We start from the raw sequence: 24,555 nt of genomic DNA on the forward strand, positions 1-24,555 counted from the left end.
AAATGACTAAAAAGAGATTAAAAGATCCACAAAGCTGTATGATGAGCAAATGACAGCAAACTGACATAAACTAATGAAGGGAGACACAAAACAATAAAAAATTAACATAAAATAATCACAAAAACATTTAAAATTACTGAGATGAAGGGTAAAATCATTCCAAACACACAAAAATGATTACAAAGATAAAATCAACAGCAAAAAGCCAGAAAACAAAATCTAAAAAAAGAGCAATAAATGACAAAAAGATGCAAAGTGACCACAGTGAAGCACCTGAAAGAAGACCTGAAACAAGAAGTTATAAAACTAGCTGGAAAAAGTTTTTTTTAGTCCCTCAAAACCCACCTGCTCAACATAGCCTACTCTATATAACTTCTCCATGCTCTTAAACTTTCTTCTATTATTGTGTTTATTTCCTGTTTTTATGCCTGGAGTATTTGCTCTGTACAGTGTCCTTGGGTGTTTTGAAAGCCACTTTTTAATAAAATTTATTATTGAAAACGTCAACTTCAACAACTAAATGAGGGGAAAGAAAAGAGATTAAAACGAGTGAAAGCAGACATAAAACTAAAAAACTAAAAAAAAGATGTAGTAATGAAAAAATGAAAAACATTTCTTGCTCCTGAGACGTACCTCTCAACATTTAGGTTCCAAAAGCACATGCATACATGTGTCTGTCGACCTCATCGTCTAATAACACGTCCCTTGAACTCACCGTACTCTATAAAAGGTGGGCGTATTTTTTCATCAACAAGGCGATTCCCAAAGAGCTAGTAGTAGAAAACTTGGTCTACTTTGACATGGAACGCATTCTGGAGCTTCAGTTGATCCATCTACCATTCACTGAACCCTCGTCAGAAATGGTCCCAGTGGAAGAATGGCCACCAAGAAGCCATTACTGAGAAAGGGAGACAGGGCTGAGATATGAGCCACATCACATAATAACTGGACTGAAAATCAGTGAAAACCGGTCTGATGGAGTGATGAATCCAAATTTCAGTTTTGGTTCAAATCACCGTCAGTATGCACTGAAGTACAACAGTGACTAACTACAGCCATCTGTAAAACACAGTGGAGGCTCTGTCATGGTTTGGACTGCATTTCAGCCAATGTTGTTGGAGAGCTTGTCAAAATTGATAGCAGACAAGTACAGTCAGATTTTGATACAAAATGTAATACCACCTGGAAAGCATCTGATTGGCCGCACCTTCGTTTGTCAGCATGACAGTGATCCCAAACACACTGCCAATGCAGCAAAAGCATACGCTGACAGAAAAACACAGTGGGAAATGATCAGTCATTGACTGATCTCCTCAGAGCACAGACCTTCGCAGAGGTAGGGCGGGATCATAGTCACAGAAAGTGTCAGCCAGCATCCCACAAAGACCTTGGAACGTCCTTGAAAAAGAACTATTTCTGAAGATTACCTAGTGCAATTATGGGCAGCTTGATTAAGAGAGTTAAGGGTGTTTGCACGTTTCAATAAAATGGTAAATGGCACGTTTCAATAAATGCATTTCATACTTTCCCCCCAGAAATTAAGAAATGAAGGGTGGCTGAAGACTTGTGCACAGGACTTTATATAGTGGCTTTAATGTTACACTAAAAATATGAAGACAAATCAAGTGCACAGAGAGGTGAAATGTATGAAATCAAGTTTTGGGGGTCACAAAAATAGCTTCTCTTTTATTAAATTAAAACGGCTTTAGAACACGTAAAATGTAAAGCAGGAGAGAGAAATCATAAATCTTTTGTTTGTGGTGAGTGTTTTCAGGAAAAAGCTGCACAGAACAACCACAGGAATTTATTCATGGTTTGTCAATTTACAGTATTTACTATTGGAGCTGATGTCAGATGAAATAAATGGATTCAGACTGGGCCGGGATTGGAAGAAGACACCGGTTTACACTACTGACGGTGACAGCGAGGGACAGAAAACTAATGAAAAAGAAAGCTTTCATGCAAAGACAGTCAAATCTAATCCGTTACTTTTCCCACAATACATTTCTTAAAGTATAAAATATAGAGTACATTTTTCATGTCAAATTATGAATGAGAAGTTTGGGCAAAATGGGAAATTTAATTATTGGTACATCTGCAAAAAAGAAAACAAATGCAAACATTTGGTTGAAAAAGCAGTAAAACCGAAGATGGAACTATGGCAGAAGATTATGAAGAAGTCATATTTTTATCCACTCCAGTGTCAAATTTAAATATAAAGCACCAATGAGCAAACCTGATAACAAAACAAAAGTCCCTCAAACTCTATCCATCACTTAAATAACATGACAAAAATGTGATGCTCCAGATTCACAAAGCTCTTCTTCCACCTTTGCATTAAAGTTATGGATATCTGCAAGCTTTCATGACCACACGCGTGCCCATGAGGGGATGAGGTGTCACACTACATGTGGTTGTCTTTTGCTACTGTCGGATTTGCACGTGAGGACGCCAGAGGAAGGGAAACTGCAGGTTCCAACGAGTTGGGATTTTGGTCTTTTCCATCGTGTTTCCTCGCATGAGAGTCAAGGCTTTGCCGGCTGGATGGACAGCAAGCTACCGAACTTGAAGTGCTGGATCACGGGGAACTTTTCCAAACACTGAAAACAAAGGGGAAACAGGCAGGAAAAAAGACTTAATATCTCAGTTTGCTTCAGAGAAGTAGCAAGCTAACTGTGATCTGAAATATAATATCAAAAGTATCTAAATTTGTCCATTTGAACATTTTTTGTGACAGCTGAAACAACAAAAGAACAAAAGTGTAGATGAATCGTATGGCAGACGTAAATGAAAACAAATAATCTAAAAGGGGATAATAAGGTCCAGGTGAACTCAAGATAATATCACAAGTGGAACTACTGTGGGAAGAAAATATACAAAATATATTTGAGAAACTAAGACAAAGATGTATATGACAGGTTAAGGGGAAGAGAAACACGAGTCAGCAAACAGATGTAAAAAAAGTAAAATGGCTAACTGTGATCTCAGGGTTACTCTGAAATACTGTCAGAATGTGTACTTTCTGTGTGACAGCGAACACACATTTGAAACTAATACACAAGTGCAGAGAAACTGGAGAACAAGTGTGAATGAAAAACATGATTTAAAGGGGACAATAAAGTACAGGCGAACTCAAGACGATGAGAAAGTGAGGAAAGAGTACGCATGTAAAGGAAATGTAAAGGAAATATGAACCACGCGAGGACCAAAAACTTGTAAAATTAATGTCAGCAGATATCAGAAATAGAGAACTACGTAATTAAGTGGCTGACTGCCATTTTTTAGCTAATTTGAAACAGTGTTTAGTAGGGCTGGGTATCGTCACTGATTTCTAGAATCAATTTGATTCCGATTCACAAGGTCCTGAATCGATTCGATCCACGATTCGATTCAATTCGATTTGAATCTGGGAAATTTTGCCTCAGACAGTCAGAAATATTATAATTCAGATCAGTACAATTACATATTTTTGTATCTATAAAAAGGAAGCTGACACACGCAAGACTTTATCAAAGGTGTGAGCATCACAGCAGATGCCTTTGTGTCAAAGTAGCTGAAGATAAAACACAGAAAAGCATGAAGGTGGTTTTCCTGGCCTGGGATTTTATAAAAATAATCTGCAGTACATCAAAAACGAAAGAAAACCATTAATCAACATATGAACGTTAACTCTGAAGTTACAGAGGTTTTATTAGAGACACAGCTGAGCGTTTTGCATTTTGTATAATTTTAAAAAGTTTAAATTTGTTCAGAAGCCTATTGAATGGCAGAAATTAGGTTTTCTTTTTGGAAGTGAGTAAAAGGAAAAAAAACATTGGCCAACAGCGCTGTAAACACCATAGGCTTGTGCGTAACAAGCAAGCGAATAATGCAGAAAACAGATTTCGGGGATAGACAGGAAACTGTTCTTGAAGTACACTGAGAAAGAGAGAGAGAGAGAGAGAGAGCTGTGCATGAAGTGTGATTTTATTGTGGTGGAAGCAAAACAGCAAAAGTCAGAGGGAGTCCATGACGATGTTTATGTGAAGCTTAGTTTGGATCTTCTTTTGCTGCTGGTTCGGTCAATATTGTTTGGAGAGAGATAAAACTAACAGCTTTAGAATCAGCGCAAAAAGGGCGTAAACACAAAGCGTGGACCCGCCGAAACATCAGAATCAGCAAGCTGTCGGCTTTCAGCCCCGACCGTGTCCGTGCTGTCGGGTGAGAAAGCCACATCTCACCGATTCTGATCCGCGGTCCGTGCTTTGTGTTTATGTCTTTGTGCAGAAGCCGTGTACCTGCTCTCATTTACTGTTTAAAATGTTTGGTGGTTCTCAAAATTTTGAGACGTTTCACCTGAGATTCTGGAATTTTGGGCAAAATACATTTATATAAAAAAATCGATTCAGGATTTTAATGAATCGATATCACGTTATCCAAGCCAGAATCGATTTTAATCGATGATTTGCCGTGTTGTGGCATTAACGTCGTTTCAGATTGTACCTTTACGCCGACATCATCCTAGTGCAAAGACAAGTGAAAGCAGACAAAAACAACAAGCACGCATGCTACAAACTACCCAAGTCATTTAGACAGCTGTTAGCACAGGATTCTCCTTATGGGGACCTGATATGTTTAATATGCTGCTGAGAATATAGCCCAGAAGAAGCGTATAGTATAGCTTTTATTTTGGAAAGAGACATTTCTCTGTAATAAACTCTCTTTTCCAAAGATGAGTGATTTCTCGATCAGACAGATTTATTATTTTATCCCTTTGTTGTTTCAGCAACAGTAAATTTAAAAACTGTGCTTTTGAGTTAAAATATATATTTATAATTTTAATAAATGACAAATTAAAAAGGCATGAACATTTTTTTTGTATTGAAAGAATATCGAACCGTGACACCAAAGTATTGAACTGAACCGAACCGTGAATTTTGTGTATCGTTGCACCCCTAAAATTTTTATTTATACATATATACATATATACATATATACACACACACACACACACACACACACACACACACACACACACACACACACACACACACACACACACACACACACACACACACACACACACAGCAAATGGCTCGCCCCGACCTGAACTCTTTCCACCGGTCTTTCATGCCGACTCTGTTCAGAACAGTTGTGGAGGAGCCCAGAGGAGGCTCTTTGTGTGCACACACGGACCTGTTTTTTGGGGGGGGAGCGGCGGTGGGGGGATGGGAGGAGCGTTCGGGCTGTCTGTGCCGTGACACTATCGGTCACGATCATGTGGGCAGAACTGGGGTGGAAAAACACGCCTCACAGACCTTTTGTCTAAACAGATATTCAATCAATGTTCAACTTGTAAAAGCATCAAACGGTCATTGATCACAGCCCAACTCTTCACACACAGCATTAAAAGCCTGTGTAGGTTATCTGTCACAGACCGTTAGCAGGACAATAACACACATGCAATTAACGCTACTGAGAAGTTACTTTGATAAACCATCACAGCAGTTAACCTACAGTGGTTCATTTTGTTCTCTAATTAACTGCTGACCATTTTATGTGGTGATAACTTCTATTTTTCCTGCTATCAAGGGCTGTTTACGTTTCTTTTCCCAATCTTCACAGAGCTCCGCTGTCCTCCAGGAACGATTAAAAACACATCAGCGAGCCGCACCGCTGCTCAAGAACACTCGCCAGAGTCGCTTACTCACCCACCCACCGTCTAATTTAATCAGAGAGCAATTTAACAGCACCCTGATCGCTTTATAATAACCCAGGCAGTAAACTCCAGACCTGAAACATCAAGTGCCAAAGGCTGCAGTTCCTCTAACATCCACCAGAGGCTGGCTTTACTGGTCACTCAGTCCTCATAGACTCCCATGTTAAAAGGGACAACTTTACAGCAGAAATAAAAGAGTTTTGGCCTCTATGGATAGTTTAACCTGTCATAAATGTACAGGGGGTGGATTTTTTAAAATAACTTACCTGTTTACATTTCATTAAGGCTTAAAGTTACGTATGTTTCAGGTCACAGCGGCTTTGACTAGCACGTGGGTGCTGTGTGAGCATTGCTGGAATTTCCATTGTTAGCATCACATACACCAATACAGCTATTTTTTTTATTGTGGACTCATTTTTGAACAGTGAGTGGTAGCATTTAGCCATTTTAGCTTTTTATTGGCTGGTCCTAGTAATCAGAAGGGCCTGGGTCTTTTGTGCTCAAGTTGCCCATATAAGGGTATATGGGCAACCTCCTCTCTCTGTGACAGCATAGAGGTCCACTGGGTGAAAACGAGTGTCTGAGTAGCCTATTTTAATATCAATGTGACAGCAAAGGTAGAATAGTTGCTCTTTAACATGTTTATTAATCACCTTCAGGAAACACTCCTCAGCAAATGCATGACCTTCCTTCAGTTTGACTTGAAAGTACCTCTTTTAGCAAATTACACACTCACTGTGATCTAACAAAAAGTATGGCCTGTGTTTTTTAAAGCGTTTTCTACCTTCCAGACTTAATTTTTTGCCTGATTTCAGAAGATTATGGGGAAAAATAAATATGTCACTTGTAAAAGGGCTAAAAATCACTGGCAACTAGGATCCTGGCAGTTTCTTTATTTAAACTATTACAATACACACTCCTCTAGTCCCTCTAGCATTGTTTTTCCTGTGTTTGTGTTTTATTTCACAAATTCAGATGCTTCAAAACAGCCAGCGAGGCCCCAGAATGAACTCCTCTCAGACTAAAAATGGTGAATTCGGCTCTTTCTAGGTCTACTCCGGCTCTCTGCTCGAAACCCTGTGTGGGGCCAGGAAAAGGGAGAGAGGAATGCAAGTCTGCTGATGGTTGCTCCAGGCTCGGAGGAAGGTCGGGACAGAGGGAGGGGAGGATTTAATGAAGGGAACGGCAGAGGAGGAGGAGGAGGAGGGGAAGGCAGACAGCTTGGCCCCTCAGCTCTTTGGGAAGACTCACAGGCTGCTCTGGAAAACACAGGATGTGGGCATGCAGGCGGGGAGAACGGGCTTAGACAACCCCCCCAACCGCCCACACACACACACACACACACACACACACACACACACACACACACACACACACACACGTAATTCCATTCTCTCTTAACCCTTTCCTGCCTCGCTCCTCCGCTCCCTAAAAGCACAGCCAGTCTGGGCATTTTCTGGTCTCAGTCGGCGTTAACTTGACTTTTTAAATGTCACATAAACAAGAAAACGCAGTTTCCTGAGTCCGGGTGAAGAATTACAAGAAATCCAGTTTACAGAAGAATGTTTTTTTTGTGTGCATTTCAGTTTTTTGACTGCATGTTGCCTAACTGGGTTCACGAAACCACAAAAGCTACAGCAGTGCAGCAGGAGAAAAGAAAAGAGCTTCAGACGTCACTTAAATCTTTCAAGAAATCAGCCGTGACTTTCAGTTTGGAAGACCACACATTCAAAAAGATCCCACTTGGGAAGAAACAAACATGGCGGCTGCAGTTCCTCTAAAATCCACTTGAGGCTCCCACAGCGAGTCCATACCCATAGACTCCCAATTTAAAATGTCCAACTGCACACCAGAAATAAACATTTTTACAGTCTGCTGCAAAAAACACTTTAGATCTTTATAACTTATTTCCATCTTTCCTAATAACTATACAGTTATATATTTTTTTTATAGTTCACTTATTTAAAAAGCATTATAAGGTCTATGCCCACTATTTTCACCAATAATATGGCTGCTGTGGGGTTAAATGTATTGACAGGCAACCTAAGATGTTTGAGAGCTAGTATTTGTGTATTATTGCTTTATTACAACCAAAATTACTGCAACTGCGTGTATGAATGTGTTACAATTAGGATTCAAAATGTGGAAAAAATTGAAACAGTAGATGTGATCTGTTAGCATGGCTGCAGATTTTCAGTTCAACACCACACAGCAGTTAATTCTGCTTCCACAGTGAAGACTTTAAACTGGAGGAATATACCCTGCAGTATACCTGTCACACCATCCATTTCACATAAACTGGTCCACCTGAGAGATACAGCTCCCTTTGCAGTATAAAAAAAGACAGGTATGAGTGGTACAAACACACTAGAATAAATGAAGTAAAGTGCTTTACATGGATTGACGAGTTTAGACCCTTTTGGCAGGGCTCGAGCAACCCTAACTTTGATAACATCACCCCTGAAAAAACAAAACAAAGCATTGCCCAACTTCTCTACTGGAGACAGGTTACAGGTTATAGCAACTCTAGTATTCGTTTGTATTTTGTCCAGATGTTTAATGTGGCATTATGAGCTTTTTTAATTGCTTGGAGTACAAGGGACTGAAAAAAAGCTATTATTCGCTTTCCTACAAATTGTTCTTTTACTTAGTTTGGAAAATTATGGTCAAAGTTATTGAGCTTTTGCTTCAGGTTCACAACTAAAATTCTCACGTTAAAACCAGTAAATTATATTAAGAACTGTGATTATTTATTCCCAGTCATTCTTAGACACTACATTTTAAGACAAACATTTAAATGTTTATCTAGTTCAATTTAGGTTTGCAAAGGTGAAAAGGACTGAATGTGTTTGCAAGAAGCATATTACATTAATATTAATTGCAAGGCACCACGTGCATGAAAATATGAGGTTTGATCCTAGAATTGCCCCTGTTTATCTGATCTGTAAACTTCTGATTTGAATTGTTCTCTCTGTGTTTTGGATTTGGATTCTACAGCAAGCTGTTTGTCAGACTGATGAATGGTCAGTGAGACTGGGGGGTGGGGGATGGGGGGGAGAGCAGGCGTACCTCAGCTTTGTACATTCTGATCAGGCCCTGGTTGACTTTGGACCAGGAGGGAACGGCACTGATGTTCCACAGCTGGTTGGAGTGTTCAGCAAACGGACCCGTCTTCATCTGCACACAAAGAGAGAGACAGTTTAAATTCTATATCTCCTTAATCCACTTCATCGCAATGCCTAAATACTTTTTTAAAAGATAGTATTTCAACCTTTTTACTCCAAAATCTGTCTTAGAGCTTCAAACAGCCCCCCTGTGGGTGGTAAAGGTAGCTTTTATAAGGCTAGAGTTTCTCCACTGATGGAGCTTTGGCCATTTTAAACTGAATCAGATGCAGAGGATTCCAAATATAACCCATTTACTTGGTAGGAAAGGTTTCCACGGCCATTACTTCTTTTCTTTTACACAGTGAAAACTCTAAATGTGTAAACTCCTGCAGACCTTAAAAGACTAAAAAGTCAACATTTGCCCAAAATTATTTATAGACCTGTAAAGGCGAGATAGGGACAACACATGATGTGTATGGTACAAACAGACTGGCGTAAGAGGCTTTGGTGAGTGTTCAATCACTTTGACCAGATGATGGCACATCTTTAAAACCACAGGGGTTGTTGGGGGCGTGGCCATTTTGAAGCAATGTCAAAAGAAAGGTGATTGGTCAGTTCCATTAACGATCTAGGAACAACACTCATTATGAAGTTGGAGGAACACTTTGCATATAGCTAAGGAGGTAGAGCAGGTCATCTATTAATCAGAAGGTTTGTGGTTCGATCCCTTGCGTACCAAAGTATCCTTGAGCAAAATACTGAAGTTTTCCAGAGTGTGAATGTTTGACAGAAAGTATTAAGGTGTAGAAAAGTGCTTGATGATGATATCATATCATGTGCTGGGAGTCACTAAACTGGACATACAGTCCTTTACTGACAATAAATATGTAAACAATGTGAAAAAGATCAAATAATTAAAGTTTAAAAGTCTTAAGTTAGCTAATATCTTAGCATGTCACCATCTCATCTAACTACAATCAGTTCTGGCTCTAAACACAAAGACGCAAACAACAAGGTTGCCAAAATGCTAACACCAAGGCTCCAAAACATGGATTCCAGAAACCAAAGGGTCATGTCCACCTTTTGCAGACAGTCTATGGTTGGCAGTCACGTGAAGCTACTGACAGCATTCCAAAGAGTGACAAGCTATGAACAAAGGATCGAGTTAGGGAGAAAAAGAAAAAGCTCAAATTAGCTGAACATCCGCCTTAAAGAAACTGATGCAATCTCTTGATGCCAAAAAGAAAATTCTACTTTCCATTTCTAATGAAGAACTGTTCTGATTGGATGTATAGAACCAACGACATGTGATTAACTGTTTAAGGTACGAAAGACTCCGATCAGATGAGTAAAAGCGCACACAACTTCAACAGGTGATAAGACATCAGTTAAATGTTTATTGGCTGAAAATCAGCAGCTGATAAAGCTGTAAAGACTACGCTGCAAACCTTACAACCAAAACAATGAGCTGAAAGACACAAACAACTGCAGGGTCTTCTTCCATGACACACAGTCATGTGATCCACTGCTAACACCAAAAGGTTAGTAATTAGAGTTTCAAATGTGACATTTCAGAGTTTGAAGAGAAACTGTTTTGCAATTATAAATAACTGATTAACCTCTAATCAGGGTTTCATGAGACTTTTTTTAAGCTGTCACCCTCCTTTCTTAATTCCATGCAGAGAAACATGAAGATAATGTTTGAATTCATAAAATGCTGATTTAAGATAGAAACTGTGGAGTCCAAAACATGACAACAAACTGTTTCATTATAAATGGTATCATCTTAACAAATATCAGCAGTCAAAGGCTGAATCTGTGAGTTTTTGTTTCTCTCGCTTTAGCTTCAATGGCAGCACCACTCGAGTTGTTTGGACTCCACGGAAGATCCTAAAGCTCCTGTGATATCAGTCTCGATTAGGGTCCAGTAGGGTCAAGGTCATGGGACTTGAGAGGAAGTGTGACAACCTCTCGGTCTTCTTTAGTCTTTGAGTCATTTTTGAGTCAAGTTGGGAGGTGTGGTTGAGCACGTTATCTTGCTGCATGTTGAATCGTTCTACACAGAGATGCAAACCAGAGCAGGCACCTAAGGAATGGAGTGATACCATTTGGTAGGTTTTCTGCCAGATCCAATTTACACAATTCGTTTAATCCTCATTTTCAAGTCTGTGCCAAAGCCTAATCTAGAACCAAGTCTAAGATTTGAGGCCTGTGAAAAAAGACTCCCAAAAAACTCCAAACGAGAGAGGGCTACTACAAGAAACTGACCAACGGCTGGCAGGCTGAGAGCCCACAGTTTCTATTTGCCATGATTTCCTGATTTCCAACATTTTGTTGACCAAAACACTGCAAACCCATGATTTGTAGCTACACTGTGAATTATTAAAAACTGAGCTTAAAAGATGTGCTGCACATGAATGGTGCTAAAAAGAAGCCAGAGACTGGGAATGAGCCGGAAACAGAGCTGATATGTCATCACTTAACAGGTGGATTGTTCCTTTTCAGCTATGATACCAAACATTACATGAGATATAAATCATAATATAATTAGTTTTCATTTCACAGTTAACTTTTATGTCTCTCTGTTACACGAATGAATAATGAGCTTTCAGTCACACTTTTAACAATAAAGACATGCAGAAAGCTTCTGATTACAAGCTTTTTTTTTAATAATAATAATAATTATTGCTACATTGATTATGGGGCTTTTAGTGATTTGATGAATGTTAAAAAGAACAAAAGGCTGATTGTTCATCCAGCAATCACCTCAAAATTAATACATTCTGCATAAGCTCAGAAACACACAAACAAAAACAAATGTATGAATTTCTAAATGCATAAATTAAAAAGTGAGGCGCATCAACGGCTTTCCCACCATTTTCTCCCAGGAGGGCCGAGGAACCCAAACCCAGACCCTGAGGGGAATCAATCTAACAACCCCCTCCTTTTTTTCTTTTTTTCCTTCTTTCCATCCCCCTCATCCAACCCCCGGCTCCTCACACAGCTCCAGACACTTTCCAGGGCCTCGCATGAGAACACATGGGGGGGGAAGGGCATGGAGGAGGGGGTGGAGACAGCCCGTATTCCCTGGAGGAAGGAGTGATTCACAAGAGCATGTGGGGAAGGAAGTGACTCATGTTTAGGACGCACACACACACACACTCTCACACACACGAGAGCCTTGTGTTTAAATGAAAAAAAAAAAAAAAAAAAAAAAAAAAAAAAGAGTCTGAAGTATCCACATGTGTGTGAATGGGAGGAAAATCCTCGGGTATGGAGTGGAGTGTATGCTTACAGGCAACAGTAAACAAATGAGGACAAACACGCCGGCAGTCGAGACTGAATTAGGCCAGTAACACATCCAAGAAAGGAAAGGGCGCTGAAGATGTGTGTTATCGTGTGTATCTCAGACTGTTTACAAAGAAAAACAAAGTGTGTTTAAAGTGTATTTATAGACACAAAGAGTAAGCTGGAAAGAAACCTTGCATTATTTTATGGACACACAGGCAATCCCAAGCTAATCCTGTCTTAAATCTAATGGAAAGTGTTTACTTTGAAGGGTTTTACTGAATATTTCCTTTCAAAATAAAAGTTTTTGACCCGCATAATGGTGCAACTTCAAAACAAAGGTGGATAAAGACACTGTGACTTCTCTCATTGGTTTTTGGGCATATTTTGAAGGTTCAACATTAACTTCCTGTTCTTGAGTATAACCGGTGGTTTGCTCTTTGTTGTAAACCTTGGGTTTACACTCCTTATTAGGGTGTCTCTCGAGTGTAGACGCCGACCTCTTCGATACCAATCTTGAGTTGGTAGATGCTGTGAAGTTGTTTTTACTAACAATGAAAACGATTCTGTGATCATCAGCTTTAAATCATCTTGTGACTTGGACTAAATGAAGACATGAATAGGCTCAATACAGCGGGAACTCAGCGTAATTGGCAATCCATAAATATAATCAAACTGTATATGAGCGACTTTGGTCTTTGCGATGCATGGCGCTCCCTTCACCCCACCAGTAAGGAATATACTTTTTTCTCACATGTCCATCACTCCTACTCTCGTCTGGATTATTTTTTGGTCAGCAGCTCACTGCTGAACCACATTTCAGACACTGAGATTCACCCTATAGCTGTCAGCGATCATGGTCCTGTATCTTTAACACTAATGCACAAGAATAATACTATGCCAAGAAAAAACTGGAGATTTAATATATCACTACTTAAAGATGAAGACTTTATTAAATATTTTAAAAAAGAGTGGACTTCATATTTGGACTATAATGACACTCCCGAAACATCAGCTTCTGTTCTATGGGAAGCAGGGAAAGCTGTGATGAGAGGTAAAATAAGTTCTTTCTCATCACATAAAAAGAAAAAAGAAAACAAAAATATTCAGGAATTAGAAAAAAAACATCAAATCACTAGAAGAAGCCTACGCGTCCCACCAAGATCAGGAAACATTGAACAAAATACGCAAAACAAAACTAGAATTAAATGAGATAATTGATAAAAAAACAAAATTCTTAGTACAAAGACTACGCCTACAAAATTATGAACAAGGTAATAAATCCGGTCAATTTCTAGCAAACCAGCTAAAAATAAATAAATAAATAAAAACAACTATATGTGCTGTTCAAGATTCATCTGGGAACACAATATATGATCCAATACAAATAAACAACATTTTCAGGGATTTCTATAAAACGTTGTATTCACCACAAATAAACCCATCTAAAAAAGAAATTGATCAGTTTTTGGACAACATAACTCTTCCAAAATTATTAGACACTCAAGCAATGGCACTGGATTCACCACTGACACCAGGTGAACTCCAGGAAGCCCTGATAAGTATGCCCAATAATAAGGCTCCAGGTCCAGATGGCTTCGCTGCAGAATTCTACAAAGAATTCTGGTCGATTCTAGCACCAGTTTTCTACAGAACGTTGTTGGAAATTAAAGAAAAGGGCAGACTTCCATCAAATATGAATTCTGCAAACATTAATCTCCTGCTAAAACCAGGCAAAGACCCTGTATATCCCTCAAGCTATCGTCCAATATCCCTTATAAATGTAGACCTTAAAATAATCTGCAAAGCTCTCTCAAAGAGACTGGAGAAAATAACCCCCCTCTTAATTCATCCTGACCAAACTGGTTTCATAAAAGGTAGGCACTCATCAACAAATACACGTAGATTACTTAATTTGATAGACTGCTCATACAGTAAAAACATCGAAAATACAATATTCTCTTTAGACGCAGAAAAAGCATTTGACAGAGTTAACTGGAAATTTCTATTTGCAACTTTACACAAATTTGGTTTTGGATCCTCTTTCATAAACTGGTTAAAAATATTATATAATTCCCCAACAGCTTGTGTTAGAACAAATGACCAGACATCCTCCAGCTTCTGTCTCTTGAGGGGCACCAGGCAGGGATGCCCACTCTCCCCTTCACTGTTTGCAATTTTTATTGAACCACTAGCAGCAGCAATTAGACAGAATTCAGTAATTAAGGGCATAAAATGCAAGAACGTGGAACATAAAATCAGCCTTTATGCGGATGATGTGTTACTCTTTCTCCAAAATTCACAAACCAATATCTCTGGGGTGATTGAATTGATAAACTCTTTTGCAAGAATATCAGATTACTCAATTAACTGGTCAAAATCTACAGTTCTACCGATTAATTGCTCCCTCCATAATTCCTCTTCTACACCACTGCAATCGGGAAATATAAAATATTTAGGTATTAATGTTTCTCCCAAGCTTGCAGATCTAACTAAATTAAACCATATCCCACTTTTAAAGAAGGTAGAAGATGATCTGGCTAGATGGAAATGTCTACCCATATCACTCATGGGAAGGGTTGCCGCTATAAAAATGATGGTCTTACCAAAAATAAATTATTTATTCTCAATGATCCCAACTAAACCGCCACAAGATTGGTTCAGATCTCTAGATTCATGTATGTCCAAATTCCTTTGGAAAAATAAACCCCCACGTATAAGCTTAAAAACACTACAAAAGACCAAGGATAAAGGAGGACTAGAACTGCCTAACTTTCAGCACTACTTCTTAGCCAACAGGCTTCAGTTTATCTCAGGATGGCTAAAACATACCCTCTTAGATGAACCTTGGCTAGATGTAGAACAAGCACTTTGCAATAATCTAGAGATTTTCAGATCTACCATTTATCAGCTCAAACATCCATGATGCTTTAAAAGCATCAACATCAGCTCTTCTCTGACAGCATGGTGGGAGTTTCTAAAATTGACGGCGTCTTCATTAATCCCATGCAAACGTACACCTATCTGGAACAACCCTGACATATTACAAAACAATAATATGATAAACTTTTCAGATTGGAGTGGTAAAGGAATCAAATATTTAGAACATATACTAGAAGGAACAGAATTTATTTAATTTGACGGACTAGTTACACAATATGGGATCAACAAGAAAAGATTTTTAGAATATCAACAAATTAAATCCATAGTAAAAAAGAAATTTAAACCGGGTCAAGTTGAACTACAAACACCACCAAGTGTGGTTCAATTTCTTACTCTTAAAACCCCCAAATTACTTTCCAAAATATACAGAATGCTTTCTAAAACAGATGAATCAATATCACTTCCTATTGCAAAATGGGAAGCGGATTTATCAGTTAACTTAGACCTAAACTTCTGTCTCAGATTTGCTTAAAAACCTTTCATCTAATTAGAAATCCCAGTCTTCAATTAATTCAATACAAAATATTACATAGAGTGCACTATACAGGTCATCGGATGTTCAAGATGGGCTTTACATCTACCAACAACTGCTCACACTGCCAAACCAATTTACCGGACAATTATATCTACGCTCTTTGGTTCTGTCCACCAGTTCAGAAGTTTTGGCGCGAGATATGTGAAGACTTATCGAAGTGTCTGAAATGCAACATTCCAACTTCCCCCCTAGTGTGTTTGTTGGGCAGCTTAGATAATGTCACTTCAGAAAAGAATATCGCCCATATGGTTTTCACTGCCCTATGCATAGCCAAGAAAACAGTCCTCATGAACTGGAAAAATAAAAATAATCTTAATTCTAACCAATATAGAAATTATCTATTAGATTACATTAGTCTTGATACAGCCTCTGCCACCACATCAGATCAATTGCTCTGGGCTCCTTTGATCAGCTCCATCACCTAGTGGGGGTGGGGGGTCATAGTTTGGTCCCGCCTTCACTGTTGTGATTGGTGTGGGGGTAGGGACAGGCTTAGGGCGTCGGGGGGTTCCCCGGAGGCATCTTCCTTGGGGGGCTCAACCCGGGGTAGCGGTCATGTCCGGTTAGGGGCTCTGTTGGCTCTCAGGTGACTTTTTCCGCGCGGCTGCGTGCAGCGGGGCTAGGGGAGGGTCTGTGCTGACGGACGTGGGTTACTGACCTGGTAGCCTGGCTGCCCCTGGGTGGGTCCGGGATGGGCGTGAGGTTCTGGGGGCGCTCCGTCTCTGGGCTGGGGCCCGGGCCGGGCCTCGGGGGCTTGGGTCCTGGTTGGTGTGTTGCCGGGGTTGTGGGCGGGTGGGCACTTGCCTCCCCATCTCCAGCTGCCTCCCTCTTCCCACTCCACCACAACCACCCACACATGCAGGACCTTGGAGTAGGGGTATGTCACCAGGGTGCAGAGGAGGCTATCCCCCCCCCGTCCCCTTCTGGCTGCCTCTGCCTCAATTTTATCCCACAACTTAGACATTCACATTACTCACACTCTCATTACACATACATATAGGATCTTGGGGGTGGGCACGATACACGGAATCCAAAGTACCATCAGGGTGTACACCCCACCCCTGGCGTCGTTGCCCACCTCTCAATGTTAAATACACGCAGACATTGAGGGCTAGCAGGAGGGACTATGCACTTACCTGCTGCTCTCTGGCAGGTAGCTCCATGCCCTCCTGGGTTTTAAATGCACCTTAGAACACACATGCATCAACACTACAATGAGTGGGTGGAGGGAGGTTTGGAGTCTTCTCTCACCCCCATTCTCTGCGGCCTGCTGGAGCGGGGGGGCTAGGAGGAGGAGTTGGCCGTCCGACTGCGGTCTGGAGTGTGGGGCCTCCCTGCTGCTGCGGAGTCGGGGCGGTCTGCCTCCCCCCACCGCAGGGAAAAGGGTAACACCACCTGGGTCTGGGTGCAGTTCCCCCCTCCAGGGGCAAGGGTACCTAGACCCGGTTTGTAGAGTACGCTTGGGGAGTGTGATCGTGTGTACAGCGTCTCTTTATGTCTGTCTCCACGTTGGTTGAGTGTGGAGTAAGTGTATATGAGAGCATGAGGGTGGGAATGGATGTTTGTATCTGTGTGTGCCTGTATGTCTGTGTCTATATGTCAGGTTGGGTATCAGACGCCACCTCTCTGGGGACATCTCAGGCCCTCCAAGGTTTGGAGGCCTTTCTCCCCCTACCACCACTTCCCCTGCCAGTGGCGGACTCTCTCAGACATCGGTGCGTTGGTGGTTCTTTGTGTCCGGGGATGGGCGTCCAGGTACACACCGGCTCACTCCTTGGCGGGCGCTTATCGGGGCCTGGGGCTCGCTCGGGCCACTTCGGAGGTGGGGTGCCCCCGGCCTCTCGGCCTAGGGCTCGGTCACTCAGGCACGGCTGGCTGCCGGCGGAGCTCACGGGCGCATCACTGCAACTCCCCCTGGCTTCTGCTCCGCGGCAGCTGAGTGAGCCCTCATCTGGGACTCTCCTCAGCTCTTTCTGGGACAGTGGCGCGGCTGCCCCTCTGTTGGTCTTCCTTGGTCTCTTGTGTTCTGGGGGCCTCTGGATGTCTGGAGTTTTGATCTCCTCCATACCTGCTTCATGCCCTGGAGGACGGGGCTGTTTCTTTTTCCCTCTTTCTTTCTCCCCTTCTTTCCCCCAGTCAAGTCTGTCCCGTATTCAGTAAGTGAAAATAAAATAAACAATAAAAGGTGAATCAAATGGACCATTACGGCAAGGCTGGGATGGTCAATTTGGTAAAGTAAATCCGTTGGGCATCTTTCTTTGCCTTTAGACAACAATTCTGATGGCAAAAGAGCCAAACGGGACAGGCAACAAAAAAAAAAAATCATCTTGTGATCTTTCAGGGTTTTAGATGTTGCTGAGCTGGTTGGTGCTTTCCTTATTTTTAAGTGTACCAGACTGTTGATATGGCCACAGCTAGAGTTTCTTCTTCCTCTCTGACAGGTTTGTTTTGGTTTCACAGCCCAATGATGGGCCTCCCTCACTTCCATCAACATCTTCTTGGACCTCATATTGAAAGTTCATGCGAAAAGCTACCAGTTCAGTTGAAATCAGCTTCAGATCTTTAATCTGCTTAATTCAATTATGACACTATTTCCTGGTGAACTGTCCAATTACTTTTCAAAAGGAAGAGTATCTGTATCAACTACCGTCTGGTGGCCTTCAGACTGAATGCAGGTTTTAAGTATTTCGGCAGGGACTTCCTTTTTCAGACAGCGAAGTTACGTCCATGTGCTGCCGATTCAACTCAATTTTATTTTATTTATATAGCACCAAACAGACAACAACAGTCACCTAAAGCTGCTTTATACTGTAAGGCAAAGAACCTACAATAATAAGGATGTAATACTTGTGTTAGAGCTCCTCAATTAAAGTCTACACTTCAATCACATTTGGACTGCTTGGTTTATAAACCACTGTGGTGGTGCACACAGGCAAAACTAGAAAAATTGCGCCATTGTCTAAAAACTTATGGATTGTCTCTTAGTCTGTTTCACTTCAGCTAACTGGAGCCCCTGAGTTGAATTTCTCGATCAGTTTGTGTTTGTGGTGTTGGCATCTTTGGAGATTCGCACTAACAGAATCTTCAAGAAGTCTGAGCTCCAGTTTTGGTGGGTGAAATTGTTTGATTTTTTTTATCTGTGCCTGTGTGATGCCATCATACAGAAGAAAACATTTATTCTTCCTTTGCAATGACATGCTATGGTGTTGCTGAGGTAAGTGTGGTGCGGCTGGAAAGACTTTCTTTTTTCCCCCTCAATCTCAAAACCTTTTTAACACTGAGACACAATACATATTTTAATGGGAATATTCTGGTAGTTTCCACAGAGGAAGATCTGTTGCTTTAATACAACTTTGACAAACAACCAAAGACAGCCACAAACATACAGAATCAGCCTCGTGCTTGTTGTGTAGGCTAGTATCTAATCAACACACTACCTGCTTTAAGTTTCACATAAAAACTAACCAAAGTTGAAGAAAAGTGATAAAGAAGAAAACAAAAGCTTGAAAAAACAAGCTGTGAGCCAGCTGACGAGCTCCGCGGACACAGTGGCAGCATCCTTCCATGACCGTGAGGAAGAGGAGGAGGAAGAGGAGGAGGGAGAGGTCAGGGAGGAGAGGGAAGGAGGAAAAGGATGTAGTCACTCCACCGACGCCCTCATCTACTTCCCTCCCCTCCTTTTCCTCCAAAAACCCCAAACAAAGCAAACGGTTCCTGCTCTGGCATGTTCCCAACAAAATCCATCTGCCTCCTTTCTCCCACCTCCTCCCTCTTCATCTTCCTTTTCCTGGACAAAACCACATTCATCTGTGGTCCAACTATTTACTTCTAACAGCTAAATCTACATGCAATGTCTCACGACACACACAGATTGTATACCAATCAGAAATGAGATTAAACCCCCTCTGATGAAGTGGTTTATAAAAATCTTAAATGCATTTACAGTGGTCATGCTGTCCATTAGATGGCAGCAGCGCACACGTGGACAAACCCACGTCCTATTGTGATGCAGAGCGAGGAGACTGTTGAGCCAAACAGTGAAGGTGAAGAAACAAAAATAAAAGCTGGGAGCTGACGTCCTGCTAACAAAGGTCATTTACAGGCTCGCTTAACCTCTACATCTACAAAAAGGCCAATTCTTGAAACACTAGTTTTCCAATGTTTCTTTCCCTCTTAAAAGGTTTTTGCTTATTTTTTAGCTTTTTATTGCTTTTGATCTGAAATAAATCACAATCACAAAAACAAAATAAACAATATGACTCTTCTGTTAAACCAGCTTAAATGTGATTAAAGGGTTTTTTCAGCTGCTCCTATTCATGAAAATAAAATCTGATTGAATGCAGACAAACTGCTTCAAAACACGTGTGTATCTACAGGACGGTGACAATACATCTACAAACATATGTTACATCTAAAATGCTTAGTTGTACACTGCTAACAGTATAGAATATGAATTCACTGGTCAATTTATTAGGCACACCTGCTCAGATGGTCGTTAACCGAATCAGCCAATCACATGGCACCAAGTCTGTGCATTTAAGCAGGCAGACATGCTGAAGACGACCTGCTGAAGTTCAAACCGAGCATCAGAATGAGCAGGAAAAGTGACTGGAAGGCAGCTAACTCAAATTACAACCAAGGTGTGCAGAAGATCATCTGAATGCATAACATGAAGCAGATGGGCTAAAGCAGCAGAAGGCCACACCACTCCTACGCCACTCATGGCAGGTAAGACCTGCACAGGCTCACCGAAACTGGACAACAGAAAATGAAAAATGGTGCCTGGTCAACACGAAATTGGAAATTTTGACCACCGTGTAGCCATCCTATGATACCCACTACCACAAGCATAACACACCATGAAACAAATGTTAAAGGACCTCAAACTGGTTTCTTGAACGTGACATTAAATTCTGTTTTCTCAAACAGCCTCCAGAATCGTTAGGATGTGGTTGATCAGGAGACTTACATCATGCAGCTATCATATTGACCACAATTTCTATCTTGCATGGCAAGATTATACACAAAGTTGATGCTATGAAATTAACTGACCTCAATTCAAAATTTTTTGTAAAAGTTAAAATATTTCCCATCAGGCAACAATCAGAAATGGAGGAGCTGGAGCTCAGAGTCGAGGCTTTTAGATTGAGAGAGAAAAGTGAACTAAACTGTTTGTAATGGTAAGTTCTGAAAACATGTTTCCGTAATTTGATACCAGCTGTTGGTTGGAGTCTTCCCCCTATTTGCTGTGGGAGGCAAATATTCAAACTTTGCTTTATTTCTGTTACAAGAGAAGAGTAGAAATTCCTGTGAAGTACCTCTAAATATAGTCAGGCAACCAGAAAAGAAAAGAAAAAGAAAATTATGATCTGTCATATAACCCTGTTTAAAAGTAATAACATTTAGTTTTAACAGGGGTGTAGGATGGGTCATAAAAATATGTCCCAATAAATAAACACATCCCAAAAACGTTGAACTGAAGCAGGTTAACAAAACAAGGTTGTACCAAATAGGGCTGCCACAAACGATTAGTTTGATAGTCGACTAATCAGATCATGCATCCACTGGGCGTAAAACGTACAGCTTATTGCACCAGCATGCGTCTCCTCTTATATAGCTATCATTAGCTTACAGCTTGAAGTGTTTAAGGTATGTGCTAACTGAAAATAAAGACAAGATGATAGTTTATTAAACTTTTAAATGAAATTTGCAGATTGTCTCGGTGGAGTTTAATAAACTCAGCCGTCTGTTCTTTCTATGTAAAATTTAACAGGACACTGGAGTAAATTCTCGACCATTTCACACTTCTGTTTAATCAGTTCTGTTTGACGTTTATTCAGCTGTGTAAAAACTATAACTTTAATCTCAGCCAAACCAATTTACTGAGGAACAAATAAAACACTGAAAAAAGCCAAACAATTACATTTTTAAATTATCTGAGTGACTTATATATCATGTTTAACCTGAGTAGGGGGTTTGAAAATAATGTGCCGGGAGATCACTGTTCTCGCCGGCTCTAGTGAGCCTTGAACCCTCTAGCTATTGAGCAGGTGGGTAAGAGACATCTCCGAAAACGTCGGAGCACTTTTGCAAATATGTGATGTCTTGATAAACTGAGCAGATATTTGAGATTTACACAGCTACATTCTCGCCTGAAAATATATTAAACGTTTATTTTGTGACCCAGAAAGAATAATAAGAGTAATATTAAAACTAAGTAGCTGCCGCCATTGTTGAAAACTGGAATTGGCTGGGCCGCTTTATGAACTCTAAGATAGGTTGGGCCACGAAGGATACACCCGACCCATTCTTCAAATCTGGGGAAATGAAGGACTCATTTTTCGGCCACGTTTGGGGGAGTCTTCGAAATTTGGACAGGCTTCATCGTGTCGCTGTAACGTAATTGGCCTACAAATGCGGCATCCAAAGGATGCGGCCGCTAAATTTGGACACAGCTATGAAACCGGACACTGCTTCTTCTTCTTCGGGGTTTAACAGCAGCTGGTATCCCAGGACATGTAGTGCTGCCATCTTCTGTTTCAGTCCGTTATTACACTCTTAAATACTACCACTTATTCCTGCGCCTTTCGGGATCTTACAAAGCGTCAACCGACGCGTCGACTATTAAATTAGTCGTCAACGATTTTAATAGTCGACGTAATCGTCACTAGTCGACTAATCGTGGCAGCCCTAGTACCAAATGAGGCAGAACAAACTGAAGTAAAAAAACCTAAAATTAAATTTTGTGGGGCACAACCTAGAGGACCTCAGGCTGTTAATATTTCCTCTAACCAGTGGGTCACCCAGGTGAGTAAAATGACACAGGTGGACGTTTGCTGGAGTTTGATTTCCCCACCTCATTGATGAACTTGATGCACTCTAGAAACATGTAGTCCTGATGGTGCTCGTTCACCACCCGCTCGTCGACAAAGTGCCGAGGCTCCAGTGTTGGGTGATCTGAGGAGGAGATTTGGACCGTAAGTGCACATGCTCAACAACGCGTGTCACTATGCACCTGAAGTACAGCAGTTTTAGTTCATTTTAAGTGTTTTTAAAGAAAAGAGGGGGAAAAAAGGCTACTTCCCTTCTTAATTTCATATTCATTTCAGGCACAGAAGGCCCACCCACTTATGTTTACGAGGGACAGCCAATCAGAATAAAGGTGGGCTTAAACTAGGAGGAGGTACCAATTTGTTATACAGACAAAGGGTGACTTGAAGGGCTGCTTCAAGGTCCAGGATAAGATAAAGAAGGATTATTTTAAACTGATGATCATGCAAAGCTACTATAAAAGAGTCCAAGTACAAAAATATGGAGCTGGAAAAGTTTAGTAGCGTCCTGCTGAAATATGGAAGGCCCTTCCTGAAAAAGATGTCTGGACGGTGCATATGATGCTCTAAAGCTTGTATATACCTTTCAGCACTGATGGTGCCTTTCCACTGATGATGAACCCACATACCATCAGAGGTGCAGGCTTTTGAACAGAGCGAGAGGAACATTTTTTTTAAATCTGTTTCAGTTAGTAGATGCAGTGTTTTGCATCATCTTCTGCCCACCTTTGCTTCTGATAAACCTTTGAGCCATGTTGCTAAAATCAAATTCCAAATAAGCTCCTATTTTTCTTAAAAATGTCAGTTTTCTCAAACACCTGAAGTGGTTTCTGTGTTCTAATTTGAATAAAATAGGGGTTTATACGATTTTTATTTACACTTAAAATCATTGCCTGCGTTTATAGAATCAGGCTTTGATATTAAAGTGAGCTTCAACCTTCACACGTTGAAGTAAATAATGCAAGTCTTGCAAGTGTTTGCATTATTTTTAAACTGGGTTATGAGTGGTGTTTTTTTGTTTTTTTTTGTTTTTTTCTTAAAGTTTAATGTAGTTGGGGGTTACGAGTTAAGTTATGAGAGCACAGTCGTGGTAAAATAATTTAAAAGTACCAAATTTCAACTTGCATATGTACACTTTGAAGGCATGTAACTGTGAGAATATTTAAAGTATGAGGGTAAAACTGCTTCATTAAATAAAGTTACTGTACATGAAAAAAATCAGCTGATTCATGTGGGAGTCACTGATTTTTCACGCACTGACCCAGATATAATATGTTTACTGTTAGCAGCTGCAGTTAGGCTGGTATGTCTGCCTCTGATCAATAATGGACTGAGGACCCCTAGTGTACAGGGACAGTCACTGCACAACATGTATGCAAACTTAAAAAGCCTTCACATTTTCAAAATGTAGAAAATAAAAATAAATAAACAAATAAGTGTGTGTGTGTGTGTGTGTGTGTGTGTGTGTGTGTGTGTGTGTGTGTGTGTGTGTGTGTATACACACACACCTATATGTATAGTTCAGCTTAGGTTTGAGAAATTTACTCATACTGTGTTGTCCTGAACTTCTTAAATCTTACAATCTGACAAATACTGCCATCGTCACCATAACAAGCAAAACTATCCATGAAACTTAAAAATGACACTAAAACATAATACTTTTATGCTAAAAGTGAACAGAAATGAGCAAACCCACATAAAGCAAATAAAAACGAATGAAAATACAAAGACCTTCTGACAACAGCTGCCCACTCAGCCAACCTCAATGAGACACTGTCTGACACCAAAATTGAGGATTATTTTCTTTTCTCTTTATCTAATTGACATAAACTAAAACTGCTAATTTACATCTGTCATCTCACATAAAAACATTACACCAATCAAATAAGACAAAAAACCATCAGATAGAAGTAAGATGGTCAAAGGTACAAGGTTTCAGCTGAGTCTTAAATGTGGGAATAGTAGACCGCTCCTTTATTGCCACTGGAAAACTGTTTGAGTATTTATTTCCTTTTACTGACACCGCAGTTTGTCCTAATCTAGAGCATCTATGAGGCACCTCACAGTTCCCTCTAGTGGTGGCCAATAAGTTATAATCTTTGAGGTTTGCATCATATGTTAAGTTCCACAGGAGAAAAGACACCTTTCCTGGAA

General features: G+C 40.5%; 1 protein-coding gene across 1 annotated transcript in view; it reads right to left on the reverse strand.

Annotated features, from left to right (window-relative positions):
* Positions 1-1,788: 1,788 nt before the first annotated feature.
* ptpa (protein phosphatase 2 phosphatase activator) overlaps positions 1,789-24,555 on the reverse strand; it is a 30,176-nt gene continuing 7,409 nt past the window's right edge. The window contains exons 8-10 of the mRNA XM_004561905.5: positions 22,428-22,528; positions 8,768-8,875; positions 1,789-2,600 (exon numbers count right to left, since the gene is read on the reverse strand). Coding sequence (XP_004561962.1) covers positions 2,526-2,600; positions 8,768-8,875; positions 22,428-22,528 — 284 coding nt within the window. The 3' untranslated portion in view covers positions 1,789-2,525. The remainder of the gene's footprint in view (positions 2,601-8,767; positions 8,876-22,427; positions 22,529-24,555) is intronic.

The sequence above is a fragment of the Maylandia zebra genome, linkage group LG7, assembly GCF_041146795.1.
Source record: "Maylandia zebra isolate NMK-2024a linkage group LG7, Mzebra_GT3a, whole genome shotgun sequence".
NCBI classification, from domain to species: domain Eukaryota; kingdom Metazoa; phylum Chordata; class Actinopteri; order Cichliformes; family Cichlidae; genus Maylandia; species Maylandia zebra.